The sequence below is a fragment of the Malania oleifera genome, chromosome 5 (genome assembly GCF_029873635.1).
Source record: "Malania oleifera isolate guangnan ecotype guangnan chromosome 5, ASM2987363v1, whole genome shotgun sequence".
Taxonomy (NCBI): Eukaryota; Viridiplantae; Streptophyta; class Magnoliopsida; order Santalales; family Ximeniaceae; genus Malania; species Malania oleifera.
The window spans coordinates 25056641-25076818 of record NC_080421.1 but is presented as its reverse complement, the minus strand read 5'-3'; the positions used below and the strand labels follow the sequence as shown (position 1 = coordinate 25076818).

At 33.6% G+C, this 20178-nt stretch overlaps 1 protein-coding gene, 1 long non-coding RNA gene and 1 other non-coding gene across 4 annotated transcripts; 1 reads left to right on the top strand and 2 right to left on the bottom strand.

Annotated features, from left to right (window-relative positions):
- Window positions 1-317: 317 nt before the first annotated feature.
- Window positions 318-7563, bottom strand: LOC131154980 (ADP-ribosylation factor-like protein 8a). 2 transcript variants are annotated; one of them, XM_058107847.1, is made up of 6 exons: window positions 7369-7563; window positions 4967-5048; window positions 4819-4851; window positions 4588-4709; window positions 1566-1727; window positions 318-725 (listed from the first exon to the last, which is right to left on the bottom strand). In XM_058107847.1, exons 1-6 carry the CDS (start codon window positions 7404-7406, stop codon window positions 608-610), a joined length of 555 nt encoding a protein of 184 aa, XP_057963830.1. In that variant the 5' UTR covers window positions 7407-7563; the 3' UTR covers window positions 318-607. The 2 variants fall into 2 exon arrangements, with proteins under 2 accessions (XP_057963830.1, XP_057963831.1); XM_058107848.1 differs by lacking the exon at window positions 7369-7563 and adding an exon at window positions 6639-6784.
- Window positions 7564-13110: 5547 nt separating this feature from the next.
- On the top strand, window positions 13111-13843 carry LOC131155501 (uncharacterized). Its single transcript, XR_009136831.1, has 2 exons — window positions 13111-13330; window positions 13529-13843. It is a non-coding gene; the product is annotated as an uncharacterized LOC131155501 (long non-coding RNA).
- Window positions 13844-14099: 256 nt separating this feature from the next.
- TRNAG-UCC (transfer RNA glycine (anticodon UCC)) lies at window positions 14100-14171 on the bottom strand. The gene has a single exon. It is a non-coding gene; the product is annotated as a tRNA-Gly (tRNA).
- Window positions 14172-20178: the final 6007 nt, after the last annotated feature.

Genomic DNA, 20178 nt, shown 5'->3' with positions numbered 1-20178 from the left:
AAACTTGCACTAGGCCTTCAACTTCTTCACTGTTTGGCAACTAGAAAAGGTTTTTTCTACTTTGGTGCTTCTTCTGGGAGGGAAGCAAGAGGATAGGACTGCCTAGGGGAGGCTATTTTCAAAAACCCACCAGCCCAATATAGCCCACCTAGGCAGCCCAGTTCTGCCCATTATGTTGTAGTTCTAACCCTAAAAGACACCCGACAAGGCTTTCCTGGTCCCTCCCTACCCATCCTGTAGGAGTGGCTGCAGATCTTGGAGACCTATATCACTACAAGGAGGCTGCAGTAGATGACAATGGACTATAGGGCCTTTGATTTTCCATAATGTAGTGCATGAGAAGTACTATTTTATTGAAAATCCCTAAACTATTCACAGCAGCCATTATCAATACATAGAATTCTCTCTCTTTTATGTCTCACCAGAGGAATGGGTCTCGTCAAAACCCAGATGTTAACCCAAATAATACATATTACAATGAAGCAAAGTAGAAGAAAATGATCAGCTCGCCAGGTTAGAGAAACAACAGAACAGATTTGCACACAGCCAGAATCCGGCCGCTCGGTTATGATTATTGCCGCATAACACAAGGAATGGTGCTCACAGCTCAATTCTTTGATTTGGAATGCTTGACAAGCCAATCAATAACCGTATCAATATTGGTGGAGTTCTTGCAAGAAATCATGAAACAACAAACTTCCCTGTCAGTAATAGACTTGAGTCCCCTGCACAGCAAAACACCATTCTTATTAATACAAATCTGAAAAAGAAAAGAAAAAACCCCGAAATTATCAAAACCAGATCGATGCAGAGGGTCAATTAGATGCATGTTTTCTCAGAATTATTGAATGTTATCTGTTTTTATGTCATTGGCTGAAAACAAGAAGCAAGAAGCACCGATACTGGTGGTATGGGCATTTAAAAAAAAAGGATACCCATATGACAAGGATATGAAAATAAATAAATAAAATACTATTATATAGATATGTATAAACTAAACTATAAATATTATATATATATATATATATATATGTATTAACTATAAAATTAACTTACAGTTGAAGTTTTCCAAGTCTAATCCATACAATCTAAAATGAAGGAAAAAAGAAATGTAAATAAAACATCTGCACAACATAATCATTTGAACATGTACCGCCACAACATTACAATCATATAAATATACAATTGCCATAAGTTCTACCCAATTAGAATGTCTTAAAATATCATAACATCGAACCAAATGTCAACATATTCATACTCTACTCTGAATTAATGTATTTAACAAAAAATCAATATACAAGTAGGATGCAACTGCTCTCTAGAGATATCCATGCTTCATAGGAAGCGATATTTAGCAGTTTACCCTTATCGGAAATAATTTTCTTCTTACAATTAGAAAAAGGTTGAGCACTTTTTTTTTTTGGGTTGGCAGAACTGTATTGTATAAACAAGGAACCAAGGACCTGCTATGCGATTGTTTTTTGCTACCTAAACACCACTCAGATAAATTTCAATATCATGAGCTTATATTTCAATTTCATGAATGCGAAACTGATTCCACTTACATTTGATCTGTCAGAGCCTGCTTGGTCAAAGCTTCTGGTTTGTCAATCTTGTTACCCAGTACCAGCAGAGGGATTCCATTCAGTGAGGGCTTACTCAACAGGTCATGAAGTTCACTTCTTGAGACAGTCAGGTTATCAGGATCAGCAGCATCCACAACATAACTGCAGCATGCCGAAATTGAAGGGAAAAAGTAGTAATCAAAATCTAAAACACTATCAGTGGAAAACATGAAATACAACTTGTAAGATAGTCTAAAGGTAGAACGTCAACTAACTGGAGCATAACATGCGCAAGTGACTATAAATTATTGAACATAAAGCACATTTATACAACTAAAGACAGATAAAATGAAATATGAAAATTCATATGCATAGGCATTAATAAATATAATACAAATATTCAGGTATTTGGGGGGCATGAGACCCCAAAAGGGGTTTTTTTTTTTTTGGTGGGGGTGGGGTGTTGAGAGAGATTGCAAATTTGCAACAATGACAAAGTGACCAGCAAAGTGAATGTGCAATCCTTAAAATTTCATACATGACCCCATGAGCAAGGGGAAGTTTGATTAATAAATGTATTTCCTAGCAACAAAATTGGTCCAATCCAGCAAGAGTGAGAACTCTCAACAGTCAACTAGCTTTCTCCTAGTGTGAAAGGCAAGCTTTCTCCAAGTGAAAAAGTCATTCTCAACTGCTGAATACTCGCAGCTCCTTTTACTCCTCTCTCCCTTATTCCAATTTTGCAAGCTCCCTCGGGAGTAAACTGTTTGGCATTTTTGGTGAGTGTTAGATGTGCACTTCCTTCCTTGGAGGCATTTTGTACATTGTTGTTTAAGGGGTTTGGTAAGGAGAAGGAGAGAAGGCTTTGTAACAGTGCTCATCTTCAGCTATCTTCTGGTGTATTTTGGTTGGAGCAAAATGCCAGAATCTTTAAGAACGTGGTTACTCCTCCTACCTTGCCTTGGAATAGAGTGGTGTTTCTCTCATTACAGTGGGTTATGGGAATGGGTTCTTTCAGCATTTACCTATGTCAGATCTCAGACGTACTGAGCTGCTTTGCTCGAGTATAGCTGTTTTTAGTCTTTGTTCTCTGGTTTTCTAGTTTGTTCTCCTTTTTGTTGTATTGGGAGGGTATGTTATCCTTCCCGTTTCCCTTCTTTTTTCTTGTTGTACTCTTCTTCCTCTACCTAATAAACTTCAATGTTTATCCCAAAAGACAAAAAAAGAGAGAACCAGATTAAGGGAAAAAACTCATGTGGCTGTCCAGTTCTGTTACGAAGTAGATACACATCCTTGGGAAAGATGCTATTGCACAACAAAAGTACTTATAGAAGTACTCTTTGGTTCTTTGCACTATGGAATCTTCACACAAAATTTTCAGATTTTCAAAACCACTTGAGAAGTGGTAAATGGTGTCAACCCTCTTCTTCATCAAAGTTAATTTCTTTGCTCTGAGATTACCCTTGGAAGGCACTAGTTAATATTACTTTCTCTACCAAAAAAAAAAAAAAAAGTTTTCCCACCCTCAAGAGCAGTACAAGAGTTCCTCGACTCAAACCCATCCTTTTCCGTACTGTTACCTCGATATTCCAATAGTGGTTTCCCATTTAATGCTGCCAAAGAATCAGAAAATATAGATAATAATGTTTACTGTTTAGACCATGGTTTCAGTTTGATGAAGAGTCCAATCCTTAAAGAATACAAGAAACATTAAAATGCTAAAAAATTTTTATAAGAGAAAAATTTGTGTGCAATAGCAAGTTTTTGGTCCTACTAGTTGTGTCAAAGCCAATGTTACAAATTTAATTCCCAGCTATTAACTCAGATTTTGGGCAGCCTGTATGGTGATTGGTGAAGGCCCAATGCGTGGGATTTGAGTAGTACCCTTGATGTTAGTTTACCTGTAGGTGCTCAGTCCTACAACTGCAAACTGGTTTCCATCAAAATTAGCATACGCTGCATTTGGGAGCATAGATTTCAAACCTTGAATTTGGATTTTGATAGATTTGGACGAATTTCAATACGATTTAATATTAAATTTTATCCAAATCCAATACAACTCCAAGTCCAAGGCCTCTCCGCACATAGGGTTAGAGAGCATTTGACTCAGGTGAAATGGCGGAAAAAGATTCATGTAACCGAACCCACCTAGTGGGACTTAAGGCTTGTTGTTGTTGTTGTAGGCATTCGCTTGTGCTATTCAGTAGGATGCCAAGAATATGGCCCATGGAATGTTGGATGCTGTTTGGGAACAACTCTATATGGCAGGCATCTTGGATTTCCTTGGACAAGATGCCCCTAAACAGTGGGTCTTCAAAACCATCTCTTCCTTGGGTAATCTTGGATTCTGATGATAACTTGGGGCAAAAATACTGCTCCTTCTTGTCCATTATTACTACTACTATTATTACCATTTTATTATCTATACTAACTATTATTACAGTTATCATTATATGTAATTGGAACTTTGCAAGAGATTGTTCAGATTGGCACGTACAAGTCATTTTCATATTGTCAGTTAAGGATGTAATTGTCCCAAAAGGATAAAAAAATGTTAATACAATTGTTTGAGTTAAATTCATTTGACAAACGAAGAGTTTGTGACCAAAACTGTGTGGGGATTTTTTTAGCTCCTTATTGTCTTAGTATTTGTTTAGATGGCAACTCAAAACTAGGTGCTTAACGATATACCACTTAAAAAATTGTGACGTAGGAAAAGGGTGAGCCTATATAGATGTCTTAAGGTAAGTGGAATACCAAAACAACTTAAAACAGAACCCTGCCATGCATGCTTTGGCCAAGTGGAAGAAAAGGGAAATGAGTTTAAAGACTAAATTATCTAGTTCCTAGCAGAGATTGACCATCAGTACTTTGACAAGAAAATACCAGGAAGTTACATTTCCATAAGACATTAAAAATCCATGACATTAAATTCAATAGCATATTTCATTTAGCAATTTTATCATCCAGCAAATTGTATACGGTCAAAGGAATTTGATTGTAAATAAAGTTAAACACATACACAATGGCTGAAACAGCACGACAGTATCTCTCCCACATACTGCGGAACCTGGGTTGACCTCCTAGATCCCACAACTTTATTGTGACATTGCCTTTGGTTACCTTCCTCATATTAAATCCAACCTGTAGAAAAAAAAATTTGCCCAGAGAAGGCACATTAATTGTGGCAAAATAACATATTTCAAGAGTAAACTTAAAAGAAAATAAGCATTTCTTGAGAAATGTAACTCACCGTGGGGATCATGTCTTCACTATATCCACCGGTCTAGAAGACAAGAACAGGACTTTAGCCCAAAATATAAGATAAACAGGGGAGGGGCATTGCAAAGGAAAGTAGGAGAATTTTTTTTTTTTTTTTTGAGTTCACATGATTTACTTACTGCAATAACATTAACAAGTGATGTTTTCCCAGCATTCTGGAGACCTATCAAAGATAACTCCATTTCTTGCTTGAAAAAGAGACTGCCATGGAAAACAGTAATGCATACAATTGAAAACATTCTGATTGAAAATCTAAAACAATAGAATTTAAGGCAGGCATCTATCACCTAATGCATACAACGTGGCAGTTACAGTAGAGAGTAACAAAAATTTAAGAATGAATGATGTTAGAGAATAAGATACACTGTCAACACAACACTTTTTCGGCACCTCTCAATGCATGCTAGAAACTTCTTAGACAGGATAATGATCCCACACAAACAAGCAAGCATGCACGCATATGCCAACAAAATACGTCAACGTGTTCTAACTTGTAAGTGCTATTGTGTTCTTTTTTCTCTTAAATCATTTGGCATGCCAGCATGTCATGTACCACACTTTTTCTATTCTTTGTGTCCATGATCATGCAACATATACCCTCTATGAGCTTAGAGTGTAGTAACTAGTACAAATATTCTAATAGGGGATGTGCACCCACATACCAGACTCTAATCCATTTGGATACATGCTTGCTTGAGATACTGCAAAAATGCCTAGAATATTCCTACTTCAGGAACATGGTTTACAGCATTCACATGGATCATTTGGACATGTCTCTTTGCTTTAATATAACCAAAAACTAAACTTATAAAGGTAAAAATAACGACTTTTTTATTTATTTATGGAAACTACCACAAGGTTGGGCCATTAATGAAAATAAAAGCATCATAAATGGAGATTTCAATCAGCTAAAGAAAGGGGTATTTGTGCACATGAATGCATACCCATGCACAGGAGCACACATATTAATTGATCCTAGACAAGTCTATGTTCAGACAACATTCATAATTTGCAAGTAATAAACACTCATACAGTCAGAATCGAATGGCGCAGTTAGTGCAGCCAACTGAAAAAAGAAGCCCTAATCTTTTCATATTCTAATTTCCTAGGCAGGTTTCACATAATTTAGGCCTGGCCTAAGAATCATGAGAAACCATAATTTATGTGGTATTCAAGGTCAACAGTGGGAGTTGAGAATATTTTTTATTACTATTAAAAATGAAAAAAATTGAATAGAGTACTTCAAATTTAAAAATGACCAAAATACAAAGACATTAGATTATGGAGAAACTACACTAAAAGTTGTAATTTCTCTAATATCTATGATATTGTATACTGCAGAAAGCCGTAAATCTGGATCAGTTTATATTTTTGATTTTTTTTTCTTTTAATCAAATTATATCCAGTCTTAAAGGTACTCACTTTTTTCAGTGACATAAGAGATGGAATTAAGTAATTAACATAAACATTAGTGCAATTTAATTCATATTATCTTTACAATCAGATCAAGACCCACCAAACTAATATGATATCTACACCTCAATATTATTGCCACTACCGCATCATAGTCATTATTTCAAACACGACAACCAAAATTTCACCACAGCTGCATTCCAAGCACAATGCTGCCATCACAGTGATTCACACTTTGCGGTGCCCACCTCCCGTATGCGAACCATCCATTATGAAACTGAAACCCTAAATTTTTAAATATTATGCCTTTAACATCAAAGAAATTGGCTAAAATGCCCAAATTTATTAGCTACTAAATCATCTGAACAACTATCCCACCTAATCGTTGCCCAATGCCACCTTCCCACCTAGGACCTCAATCGGGTCATAGCTGGTCCAAACTAGGCAGAGACCACCCTTTGATGACACCATAACAGCCTGAATAGAAGAGCATAAACCAAAGGTTAAGCCCACTTTGATTTGAGACAAATGGTAACCAGACCCACAATCTTTGGTTCTTTAGTAAAAATATAACCAACCAGAGAATCAATAAGAACAATTTTAATAGGCTTACACCATGTACTCATTAAACTCCATGGGATACCCTATAAGGACCATCCTAATCATCACCTAACAACATTACCAAATTAAATCCCACCTCCTATCTACAGAGCTGAAAACAGGACTAAATCAACCATCAACTGCAGCAAAACTCTGGTTTTCAATAGAGGATTTCAAAATGCATAAGCTATAAATTCGAGAAAACAGTTGGCGCATTGTAATGACCTCAGATTCCACATTATTAAAATCAGCTCCATCCAACCACTGCCTCTTCAACCCACAAAAGATTAAAAAAAAATTCAAAGTTTTCTAACTTAAAAGAACAATACCAACCAATGGAGAAAAAAAAAAAAAAAAAAACTCACGTCAACTTGATTTTGAGAACAAATATATTCCCCAAGTCCCAAACAAAGAAATAATCAAAGACGGAAATTTTTTTTTCGTTCCTTCTCTTTTCCGATATCTTCTAAGCAACCAACCAACCAAAGGGAAACTGGGAAAGGCTTACCTTCTTAGCCAATTCAGAAACGCTTCCCACAACCCCATTGAATTGAAATTAGGGTTTCAATTCGAAATCTCTCTTGCTCTTTTTTATCTTTCCCTCAGCTCTTGAATTCACTCCTCGGCCCCCGAAAGGCGAAACCTTTTTCTTTCTTGCCTGATAATCGAAATGATCATCATAGTTGTTATGAAAATATTTAAATCAATATAAATTAATTAATACAGCTAAAATGAAGCCTTCTCTTTGCTCACACGCGTTCCTATAGCGCGTGATATACACCCGCCTTCTGCTGTTATTCTTACTTCCAATGAATGGGCACGTCTATACATTCGTCGTTCCTGCGGGTGGTTATGCGATCCATATGGTTCCGGAAACGACGTCGTTAAACGCGGTGCTGGTAGTCATGTCATCGCTGTTGTGATGAAATCGCCAGGGTGTCTCTACTGGGTATTTTCGTAGTTTGACCAAAAACTTGGGCAACACAGGAAATTAATTTTCTTTTTTTCTTTTTTTGGTAGAGAAAACCTTCTACATGGGATACTATTTATGAATTCAAAATATGAACTTTTTAAAAATTCTAAAAATTACAATTAGCCTTTAAGGCTTGCCACATTTTAAAATATGAAGAACAGCTTAATAAAGAAGAAGAAGAAGAGATCGGAGTTCTTATAGCGTCGAGCGAAGTATCAATAAAATGATTCTTCTTTTCATAAAATTTAAAGAGTATAGGTATGATGAACTTTCTATATTATTAATCGATCGATTTGGTAGGATTTTGAAATATTAATAACTTAAATGGAAAAGAAATTTAACATAAGATTAGAATAAATATTAATATTATAATTAGGATGGTTGTGAGTCAGCAAGGACCGTTGATGGTAATGGAGATATGTTCGAGGGTCGGGTTGACTGAACGTCCAACTGATTTACGAAAGCCGTGTCCGCATCTGAATTTCGCCCCAAACAGCGAGACCTGAGAGCAGAGGAGGCTAATCCATAGATTTGGTGTCGCACCAGGGGGTCCGAATGGCTCATTAGTGGCTGAAGTTTCAATATAATTAAAAAAAAAGAATTAAACTACTAAGACTTTAAGATTAACATCAAAGTTAGAAAGTCATTTTATAATTTCATTAAGGAGAAATTAGTTCATGTTACTTTTCAGAACTTTACCTCTTCGATAATTAAATTTTTTATATTTCTAACTTTTTTATTTTCATTAAAAGTCTATTTTATTGTTTCATTGGCTCCTCTATGGCTTTTTAAAAGGATTTTTTCAAAAAATAATTGAGGAAAATGTTTGATTGAGGCCCCGTGAAAATTATTCCCCCTCCCCCCCTCTTGAAAAAAGAGCCGTTAAAAATTAAAAGATGTCTTTGAGTGTGTAGTAAAAAAGTTACAAAGTTATATCAATTTTCACTCTTAAAGAGGAAAAGTTAAGGGGAGAAGAGAAAGGCAAATTCACTTTCAATCTATCTAATTGTCTTTCATTTTTGATGTGACAATCTAATCTTTTTTTTTTTTTGGGTCCATGATGAACTTGCATTTCTTGCCCAATTATTTAAAATTAAGAGGGATTTACTAATTTTGTAGTAAATATTAGAAAATTTTTAACAATTTCTAAAAGCTAAACCTAACTAGTAATACCAATGCTTTTGTTGGAAAGCATGCAATTCTAATTTGTGCTAGTTTTTGTAAAATAAAACTAAATGTAATTAGCGATCATGGTTAAAATCGTAATTTTAATTTTTAAGTAAGCTTTATTCTTCAAACACATTTTGAAGATTTAAAAATTAAATATTTTAAATATTAACGAATTTTATGTTTGACAACATGTTAATTTTTTTTTAAAAAAAATGATTATTAAAAAATATATGAAAAGAATAAAGTATTAATTATAAGTGTGTTCTTGAACTTGATTTTTCTTTTAACCACATTTATCCTTTTTAGAAATCTAAAGATAAAAAAAAAAAAAAACTATATATGCCATTTAGTTCAAGAATATAAAAAGTTTTAACAAAAGATAACTATCTTATTTCATCATTTAGAACAACTAAAAATGTATGCATACTTTCAAAAAATTTTTAGAAAATATTCACTTTTGATCCATGAAATTAATTTGATGTCTTTGTCCAATAGGTTTCTAGCAGCTTGATTGTGACAAGTACTCTAGATGCATCAAGTTGAATTTGATCAAATTTTTTTTTTTTTTTTTTATATAATTGAAGCAACAATGTTGGCAAAAAACTTAAGAAATGACATTTGGAAGACGCTTAGATTACTTGGGTCAAAGCCCAACTTATGGTAAGATTTTAGGATTTCCAACATGATCTAAAAATGAAATATATGATCTTCTTTAATCTGATCTTTTAAGTGCATAATATTTTTTTTGAGATTGATTTTCATATGTTTTTCTAAGAATATGTAGTGCATGCTGGTTTAATTTAAGACACAATATGTCTATATGTTCGTGATTATTTTAATATTACTTAATAATTATTTAATCTATTTGTACGTTGCATAGTTATGCGTTTCGTACTATCATTCACATGTTAAATATTTGACTAAATTGTTTACTTTATGATGCAGATCTTGTTAGAGAGAAAACTACAGGATGTGATATAGTGGTGTTTTTGTGCATGTACTTGAAAAAGATTATAAAGTGATTAGTTAGGTAAAGGGATCAGTATATTTTGACTTGAACAAGATGCCATTCAATGATTGAGCTATAAAGTAAGGTGAAAGAATGTGGGCATGGAGATAAACACATTGTGAGATTTTGACATAAATATGGCAAGCCATTAGAAGATGGTAGTAAGTGCGTAGAGAATCCATCAGGATTTAAGAACTGTAAGGTGAATATATATATATACACACACATACACGAGGGATAAGAATCCAAGAAACTTTATTTAGGTTTTGTAGTTAATGTTCGATTGAGAATTGGAAGATTTTTGCACACGCAGTTGACTATTAATACTATTAAATAATCCTTACTTGATTCTCCAATTTTGAAATTCAAACATTATATAGCTGCTAAGATATCAATCGACAATATATAAGATAATATAAATCATATTAATACAACAAGATGACCAAACAACATACTAACTTGCACAATAAAAATTATAGTACATGCTTATGCTAACAATTTGTGAGAGAGTCTGCATATAAGTTTGTGAGTGCATTTGTTATAATGTTTGTGAGAAAGTTTGTCTGTGAATATGTTCATGAGTCTCTTCATGAGTTTGAAAGTTGAACGCCATTTTTTGTATATATATTATATATAATCCATTCAAAAATTCCACTATCCTACAATGCCATTTGAGTTTAAATGTTATGGGTGGCAGCACTCAAGTGGACGAGGGAGTCAACGTGCTACAAACCAAGTCACTTCAAATGCTTAAGTGGGAGGCAACACTTAAGTGAGTGTAAGGAGATGACACACTACAAGCTAGAGGAATAAGGATGGAGGATAATATCCCACACATGAAATATAGTTGGTTTATGAAAATGCAAATGGTGAATTGTTTTGACATTAAGGAGATCTCTGATTGTGAATACAATATATATAGGTGACAATGACATGCTTTTAAATCTAATTTAATCATGAGGAGGATTACCTTTTATTTGATCCCAATCTTTACGCATAACATCCAAGTGACCTAATGATTAAAGTGGGAATGACTTTTTATTAGTAACAAGCGGTTATAAAGAAGCCATTATATTGAAAACCATGAAATTAAGAAAAACAAGTCATTATGATTTGTTAGCAATGATTATGTAAGATCTAAAGTTGTTGGAGTTAAGGATGTGACTAGGTTATATGTGCATAGAAGACATAAGGGGAATTCTCACAAGAAGTCATACTAGTCCAAAACACGCTTATGGTTGACTTGCCATAATATGCTTTCTTGAACGCCAAGTAGGTTTCAAGATCATGCGTACTTTGGAATAAAAGCAAAGTGACAGTGAATTAGAATAGAGATAATGATCTCATGCCCTTACATCTCATGTTTTTAGACCCCCTTATAGAGTTATGAGGGTAGTTATGAAAATGAGAGAAGGCCTGCAAGAAGATCTATGTTGCACTACTATCAGTGGGTTACATAGGAGAATAAACTCAAGAATAACAATAGTAATGGAAATGAATGATACCAAAATTCCCTCAAAAGACAAATTCGTAAATTATATTATGGCAAAGGACATAATTTCTAAAATTTTGATCATTCATAGCCATCTTAGTAATTGAGCCAATGAGGTATAATTTCTAAAATTTTAGGATTTATGATTCACATTCAAAAGGCTAGGGACTTATATGACACAAACCCTCATTTATGGAGCCTAAAATTTATTTTTTTTCCCTTAGAAAAATTTGAACTAAAATTGCCATCATTTATAGCATTTTGAGTTCAATTTTTTTTTTTTTTAAATTGTAGTCCAAAAATGTTTCAACTATAATTTTTAATTAGTTTGAAAAATTGTGGAACTAAGCCTAACATTATGGATGTAGTCTTTAATTAGTTAGCTTGAAATCAATGCTAATAAAGTCAATTAAGGAATAAGATAGTACTTTGTGGACATGGGCTAGTTATACATCCCATGGGTTTCTGAAAGAGGCATGAGTCTATGCGTACTTCATCAATTAAGGGTATAGTTAAGTTAGCCTTAACCAAAACGGACTTACTCATAAAACACCTTCATACTAGTAAACTAAAAACAATCTCTATCTAAAAGATCAAATATAAGTGACATGCTTAGTTTTTGTATAATATATATAATTTTTTCAAACCTCCAAAGGACACTTTTGCCCTCATCGCATATACATACCTAGATTCGCTTATCATTGTCAAAAATATATAAATTAGTACCTTGATACTTACAATAGGCATGATTGGTTCCAAATTCTATGTACATTCCTTTTTAAGTATTTGTTGTGTATCTTATCAAATGTGTCTTAACAAACTAAAGTGAACTGCCTCCACCTAAGACCCACATTAGGATATTTTTTATAATAGATACACGTCACTTGAGACTTAGCACCCATGATGAAAAAGGAGGCTTAATTTTAATTTAAAAAAAATGAGGATATGAACTAAAATTAATCATACCAATATCTTTTTTATTATTATAGCAATATCATGATCAACACTAGTTCGCTCTTAACCTAATCGGGCTAGCTCAATTAAGTGGTAAGAGCGATTTGTGACTTTGGTGACCTCAAGGTCACGGATTTGATTTTACCTTGATGCATTATACTAGTGAATTATCAGAGATGCGTCAATGGGTAAACGACTTTCACTCTTGAGTTTGATGTTGTATCATAGTGTCTAAAGTGGTGCGATAATAATTGAAGTCCTTGGTTATAAAAAAAAAAAACGAGCTAAGTACTAAAAAATTAAATTCAAATTAACCACATATGCTCATGGATTAAAGTCGCAGGGTTTTATATTTCACTGAATGAGACAACATGTTTAGGCATTTGCACATATATAGCATTACCCAAGGAGAAACAAGAAGACGAGGATGAAGAAGGAAAGAGAGAACTATAGATACTGCATGGAAACATGCATGTGCAAATTGTACAAGTTAACCAGCGGTGGGGGTGGCGATGGGACCTGGCGGAGGGAATCCAGATGTGAGAAGGAAGCATCGTGGAAGCAGCACAAAGTTGTTTTTTGGCGCGAAAAAGATCACAGAGACACGCTTAACTCGTCTCAAATCCTGGCTTTATTCGAATCCCCCCAATGCATCCTGTCCGCCACTGCTGTTTCTGTTTCTGTTCTACGTTCGCAGCAGCTAGCTTAGCTACCTACCAACCTAGCTATCTGCCATAATCAATTATAAGCCTGCATACAACAGCATTAATTATGATTTGGCTCTATTAAATTAATCACCCACAACCAACCAATTACCCAGCCCCCACGCTCATCTCGATCTCCATCCATCCATCGCCACCCGCACTGACGCTGTAAGTCTCCATCTCCAACTGGCCACCCCATCCCCCCTTCTTTCTGAGATCAATCAGCTCGATCTCAGGACCGCCTTCATCTCCATTCTCTGTACTCCACTACTTTAGTTCGCTTCTTCTCTAGCTTTCTCCTTTTATCCGTTGTGGGACTTATTTTAACTCTCTCTCTGCCTCTGTGATCTCTGTGTGTGTGTGAAGTTTAATGGCGATCGTAGTGGGGATTGTTGACGGTGTGAGCCAGTGTGTCTCTACGCTTTGGAGTCTGCAGGAAATGCGATTCGAGGCCATTTTTGACGGTGTGAGCTCGCTTGCGGTGACTCTGATCATGTCAGTTATGTCCTGTTTTATAGCATTTAGGAGACGCTAGCTCTGTAGCTAGCTAGCTGAATGCTGATCGATGACTCTTTGTGATTGTTATCGTTAATTGCAGCCGTCGTCTTTAATTTGTTGTTGAATGTATTCTCTTTTCTTGAATTCTTTCAAATTAAACTGCAAATCATTTGAAGGGCCAAACCATATGCATATATGACATATACACGTTCGGATTCAGTTTCTTATTGTTGCCGATCTGCACATTCATCAGTACTGTAAATATATTTCACATACATGCAAATATATATATATATATATTTGCATTAGATGTGAAATACGAATGCTGAAATGTTACACCGGCTTGGTTCCCGATCATATGCCAACTGGTGCTAAAGCCGCTTAAGCTTCAAAAAATAAAAATGAAAAAGAAAATATAGAAAAAATAGACGTAAGGCAATGCGTTTGCCGGGAGTCGAACCCGGGTCTATTGCTTGGAAGGCAATTATCCTAACCGTTGGACTACAAACGCAGCTGACGTCTTCTGTTTAAATTTTTAATTATATATCTATTTGTTGTCGGTTACACCTGCAGCTATGGTATCTGGATTTCCAGGACCAGGGCCTCTGTGGTCCTCTTGTCAGTCCTGCTCAGTCAATAAAATCCAATTAAGTAATCAAGTAAAGCTCACATCTTACACGGCTACTTGGTATGATTTTACTGGGTGAAAAGGGGTAAGGGGTTGAGATCGAGGACCAATTAGTCTTTCAAAAGGATCTAATTTTCTCTTGTTGCTTTTGAGGCGAGAAAGGAAGGACTAAGCAAGCAGTCTTATATCATGAAATTGGGATAAGGTCCTCATTTTGGGTCATGCCCCATATGTCACATGCATGTATTGTGCTAAACAAGAGATAAGGGTCCTTAGTCTTACTCAGTCTAGTTAAGTGATCAAAACTAGATCACCTTTAACTAGAGCATACATTCTCTTGTTATCAAGGTTCGATATTTAAGCATCACAACGAGAGATTTCATATTTGAATGGAAAAACAGTAAAAAACATTAACTCATTTAGGCTTTTAATACGTTTTAGTTTTAGAAATATAACTAAATAAACTTATGCTGTGTTTGGAAGCATGTATTTCGAACCCTAGATTTGGATTGGGGTGAATTGGTATGAACACTTACAACGTAAACCACACATAGTACGCTAGTGAGAAAAAGTGAATTAGTTATTGTGAGTGACAGTAAAAGGGGTAGGGATAGACCTAAAATAACTTGAAAGGAAGTAGTGAGTAAGGATTTAATAGCCATGAATCTATCAAAAAGATTTGGTACATGATCGCATAAATTGACAGAAAAAGATTCATATAACCGATCCCACCTAATGAGACTTAAAACTTGGTGTTGTTGTTGTTGTTGGTGTCGTTATTATCTTTATTTTCAGATTAGGCAATAGTAATATCAAACTCCTTCCAAGTATACGTTTATAATCATATTGATTTTTATGATAAAATGATATATGTAAATTAAATTAAAATGGAGCTCTTGATTTCCTCCATACTAACTTAATACTAACAATTCTTTACTAAATGTGTGCTCAATATTCATATTTCAAATTTCAAGGTTTGTTTTTTTTTTTTTTTTTTACTTTGCATATGATCAAATAGACCTCCAAAAAATTGCTTGTGCCAACATAACAAGTTTTAGACAGTATGCAAATGCATTGAACATGCATAATATTAGCTAACTAAACTTAATTTATGCTTGCTCCAACTTCATTAATCAATGTTACTTTTTTTTTTCAACCTTATAATAAAAATAATTAATTGCCACTGCAGGCAAGAACTTAATTAAGGTGGTCAGATTGAAAGTCAATAAGTCAAAAACAAAATTAAAATTGAAATCAACTATGACAATTTGATGTTGGACAAATCGACTCAAATAGATCAAATTATTTTAAAGCCTAATTAAGTCAAATTTTGTTCAATTTAATTAGAATGTTGGGCCAATTCAAATCGAGCCCAAAGGTTGCGCATATATGACCCATATAATAAAGTCAAATAACTATAATTATGGCATATATATATATATATATATATTTATAAATTGAAACCCTAGATCAAGTTTGAGCTGTACAAATGGAAATTAATTCATCTCCCATTTCAGACCCCTTCCCACCCTACCTTTTTTGAAAAAATCAAACACGGAGCATAAAATTAATTGAGACTGCTTAAACTTTTATAAGCCCTCCTTGTAAATTAATTAATACAAATACCTACTTGAGATCGTGCTTGTCATTAGAGCTAATTAAGTCCAATCCTTTGTAGTTTTCAATAAAATTATTTGTTTAAAAGAATATCTAAAATATATATATATCCATTTATTTCAAAAATCACTAAGGTTTCATATCACAATTTTATATATTATCCTTATTTAACTAATACCAAACTATATATGCAAACATAAATTAAGCATAGTACTATGATGTAGAAGAGAGGGTGACAAGCATTGGCTTAGTGAAATTGCAATTGACGCCGATGAAACTTTGAAGTTGTGGAAGAAATAAGATGTCGTACTCACGTTCATTGTATCATGGGTCGAGTATTTCACACTTTTGTAAAGGGTCATGTGGTACTAGTTAAAGCACTCTTACTTAACTAGCCAATCGAAAGTTTACCAATAAAACATATTTGTCATCATTGAGTGAAATGTAAGCAGAAGCAGTAAGCAACTTGTCGTGATATTCTCGGACGCGAACTTGGGATGACTCAAAAAATGAATTGAAGTGTGTGAATTTTGAAAATGTGATTTTTGTGAAAAACAACGTGTATAGAGTCGCCACTAACATTTTGAAGTGTGGTTAGAACACTTGCTTACCACCCAAATTAAGTCGGGTCCGGGAGTTTGGTTACGTGAGGGGAAGGCATTAGCACCCCTTACACGTCTGTTCTTACGAACGATACCTAATTAATCGAAGATTATCCCCAAAATAAATCTTATAAGTCTTCTTATTTTACTCCCTTTCAAAAAGTGTGAAGATATGCACAAAATGAATATTATGTAGATATTCCCTCAGAACTGGGGCATACCGTGCTCCGAAGAACTCATACCTCTCTTTTTAAATCATTGGGGTATGAAAATCAAGAAGATACAGTATGAAATACACTCTCGGGGGTTTTGAAACTTGTATGGTTTTTTATAAGTATGAAAATAGTATTCTGGGAGATTTGAAATTTAATCGGGGATGAAAAACTTGTAAAGATGAGTTTTCTATCTCAAAAATATTTCCCCCTATTTTCCTATAATTTTTCTGAATTTTTATATGATTTTTCCAAGTATGAAAGCAATTTTGATTACCAAAATATTATTTATGGCCTTTTTGATTTTTAATTGAAATAACAAAAAGTCAATTAAGCAAAAATAAGAATCGAGTCAAAACTATTTTTAGGTTTCTTCTCCTGAATTTTATGAAGTTTTTGTGATAAGTGTAAAACAGTTTTTGGATAGCAAAAATATTTTTGTGAATTTTTGGTATTTTATGTGATTTTTAACACAATAATTATTTTAAGCAAAGAAAATTGACTTGAAATATTTTTTAAAAATGTTTCCCAATTTTCTAGATTTTTGGTAATTTTTCTAAGTTTTTTTTTTTTTAATGAAATTTTTTGAATTTTAAATGAGATATTGAAGCTTTTAAAAATAAAAATAAAAAGGAAAAGAAAACCAGGGTAAACCAATTCAAGAGGGGGCGAACCGGTCAATCTTTGATCGGTCTATGGGGAACCTGGTTTAAGGTCTTAGTCAAGATCATCATGCCACATGGCATGCTGTGAGTGGGCAGGAATGTGTGGACAAGATCCATGGGATGACTTGATCCCTGTCGTTTAATGAGAGATGATCCAATCACTACAAAAAATAAGGTTATTAGTGACGGTTTTGAATTAGTCGCTATATCTGTCGTTACTAATACTTATTAGTGATGAATTTTTCAAACCGTCACCAATAATAGAGTATTAGTGATGGATTAAAACCGTCACTAAAAAACCTAAGTCCGTCACTATAAATTCTACACTGACTCGATAAAAAATCGTCACTAAAGCCATAGTATTAGTGATAGTTTTAAATTCGTCACTAATACTCTATTATTAGAGACGGTTTGAAAATTTTGACTATTGCTCACAGACAACTATTAGTGACAATTTTTAAACCGTCACTAATACTATAAAACCGTCACTAATACTATACTATTAATTAGTCATGGTTTGAAAACTTTCATTAAAACTCTTAAAAAAAGACAATTATTAGTGACGGTTTTGAAACTTTCACTAATACTTAAATTGGACAATTAGTAGTACTGGTTTTAAAATTGTCACTAATAATTTTAAATTGATTTTTTTCCAATTATTAATTCCTATAAAAATCTGTAATTACATTTTCGTATATGTAACATTAAACCATAATTGCTAAAAAATTTATAAATTATTCAAAATTCAAATTCAAATTCAAATAAAAATACAAATATATTATACAAATTTAAATTCAAATACAAATATATTATACAAATTCAAATTTAAATACAAATAAATTATACAAATTCAAATACAGAAATTTCATCTATTCAGATAACAAAAAAAGTCAAAAGCTGCATCCGTAGTGCATAACATCGTACTGACGTTGTGACAGTTGCAAACCCAACAAATTAAGAATGTAAAAAAAAAGTAGTATATGTTTTTTGAAAAATTTTGGTAGTATTTCTCCTATAAATATGACATTTTCCATAGAGATATGCTCCAAACCTAAGTGTTTACAATAAACAGTTCACAATAATCCAACCAGTAATGAATTTTACGAGTGCATAAGAGCTTGATACAATAAGCATTAAATAATGTAACGTGTTCATACATCTCATAAACAATATATATCAAAATATAGTTCTATGAAAAAATAGAATGTGATGTTTATGATTTACATGACTTTCATAGGACTCTAAAACAACTATAATAATCAAATAATGCAAATGAGTCCATGATTGATAGAATTTTCACTTAGCATATGCAAAAGTAAATTTAGAGACGAAATTCAAAGTTCATTTGAAGTTCACTCATTCTTTCAAAAATGTTTTAACATTCAGCACACTATAACCATATGAGCATATGGTATATGACTATGATTATTTTGAGAAAAAGTCAACAAATTTTCGGCAGCATGCCATCTATAAATAGAACATTTTTCAAACCTGCAATCACAAAAGCATGCAATTCACAATATTTTTGCATCATACAGATGCCGTTTAGATTAAGACATGCAACAACCTAAAAGTATCTACTAGCAGACAATACACATCACTGCATCAGCCATGCAGGTGGCGTTCCAATCAAGCATGCAGTCCTAATGTCCACTACTAGCATGCAGTTCACAAGATATATCAATCCAAGCATGCAGTCCAGAAGTTAAATCATCTATTAAACTGAAGTTAGATAAGCACAAGGAAATTGTGTGTTGTGCGCATGAAAAAATTTTGAGTGCACAAATAATAGAAATTGTGTGTGCTATATGTACAAAAAAGAATTGTAAGTGTATTCTGTGTGTTGGCAACATGGAAGTGTTTTGTAAGTGAGAATGCTTAGTGTTAGTTATCTTGTAGTACTTATGAGGTACATTAGTGTATGACCATATTTATTGTCTTGTGTGGGTGTCTCGATGTATGTCCAAGTGTAAGGTCTTGGGCATGTATTTTCATCTTGTAAGGATGCCTCGTCGTAGAATTAAACAAACATAATACTATATATATATATTAAGAATGTTCTGAGTACCAAAGAAGATAGTAACCTTTGTCTTCCCAAAATCATCTTCAGCCCCATCTTCCTCCGCCGCAGCCACCATAGACTTCAGCGCCACCACCGACTTTGTAACACCCCGACCCCGAGGGGTCTGGGATATTAACTTTTTACTACTCATTTACAGTGGAAGCAAAATAAACTCAATTTTTATTAAACCAGAGCACTAATTATCCATATTACAATCATTTATTTCAAAAAAGAAAAATTACACAAACATAAATATCTGAAACCATACTAATATTTCTAATCAATCTTTATTTTTTCTAATCCCCACCCGCATGCTTGCTAAGCCTGATTTCCGACATGTCCTTCAGAGTTATCTGAAATAAAATATGATTGAGGTGAGACGACGCTCAATAAGTAAATAAGATTATTATTAGTGTGTGGCCAAAATGAGTTTTTAAAGAATTTCGTAAAACAATATTTAATACTATAAACTTCAAGACTGCTTTTAGAATAAACATAAATTTAAAAATTTCTGCATAAAATTTTTGTCATAAATTTCAATAGTAAATTTTTACAATCATATACTATAACTGTTAAATTAAACTTTTAACTTTAAAACTGTAAAAATATTTAATGATAAACATACATATACTTTTCCTTATACGTTTTCCTTAGATCGTCATTTAAGTCCCAAAATGATCATTTTCACGCAAACTTACACTTTTCCTTCAAATCATCAGTAACTTTGTACAC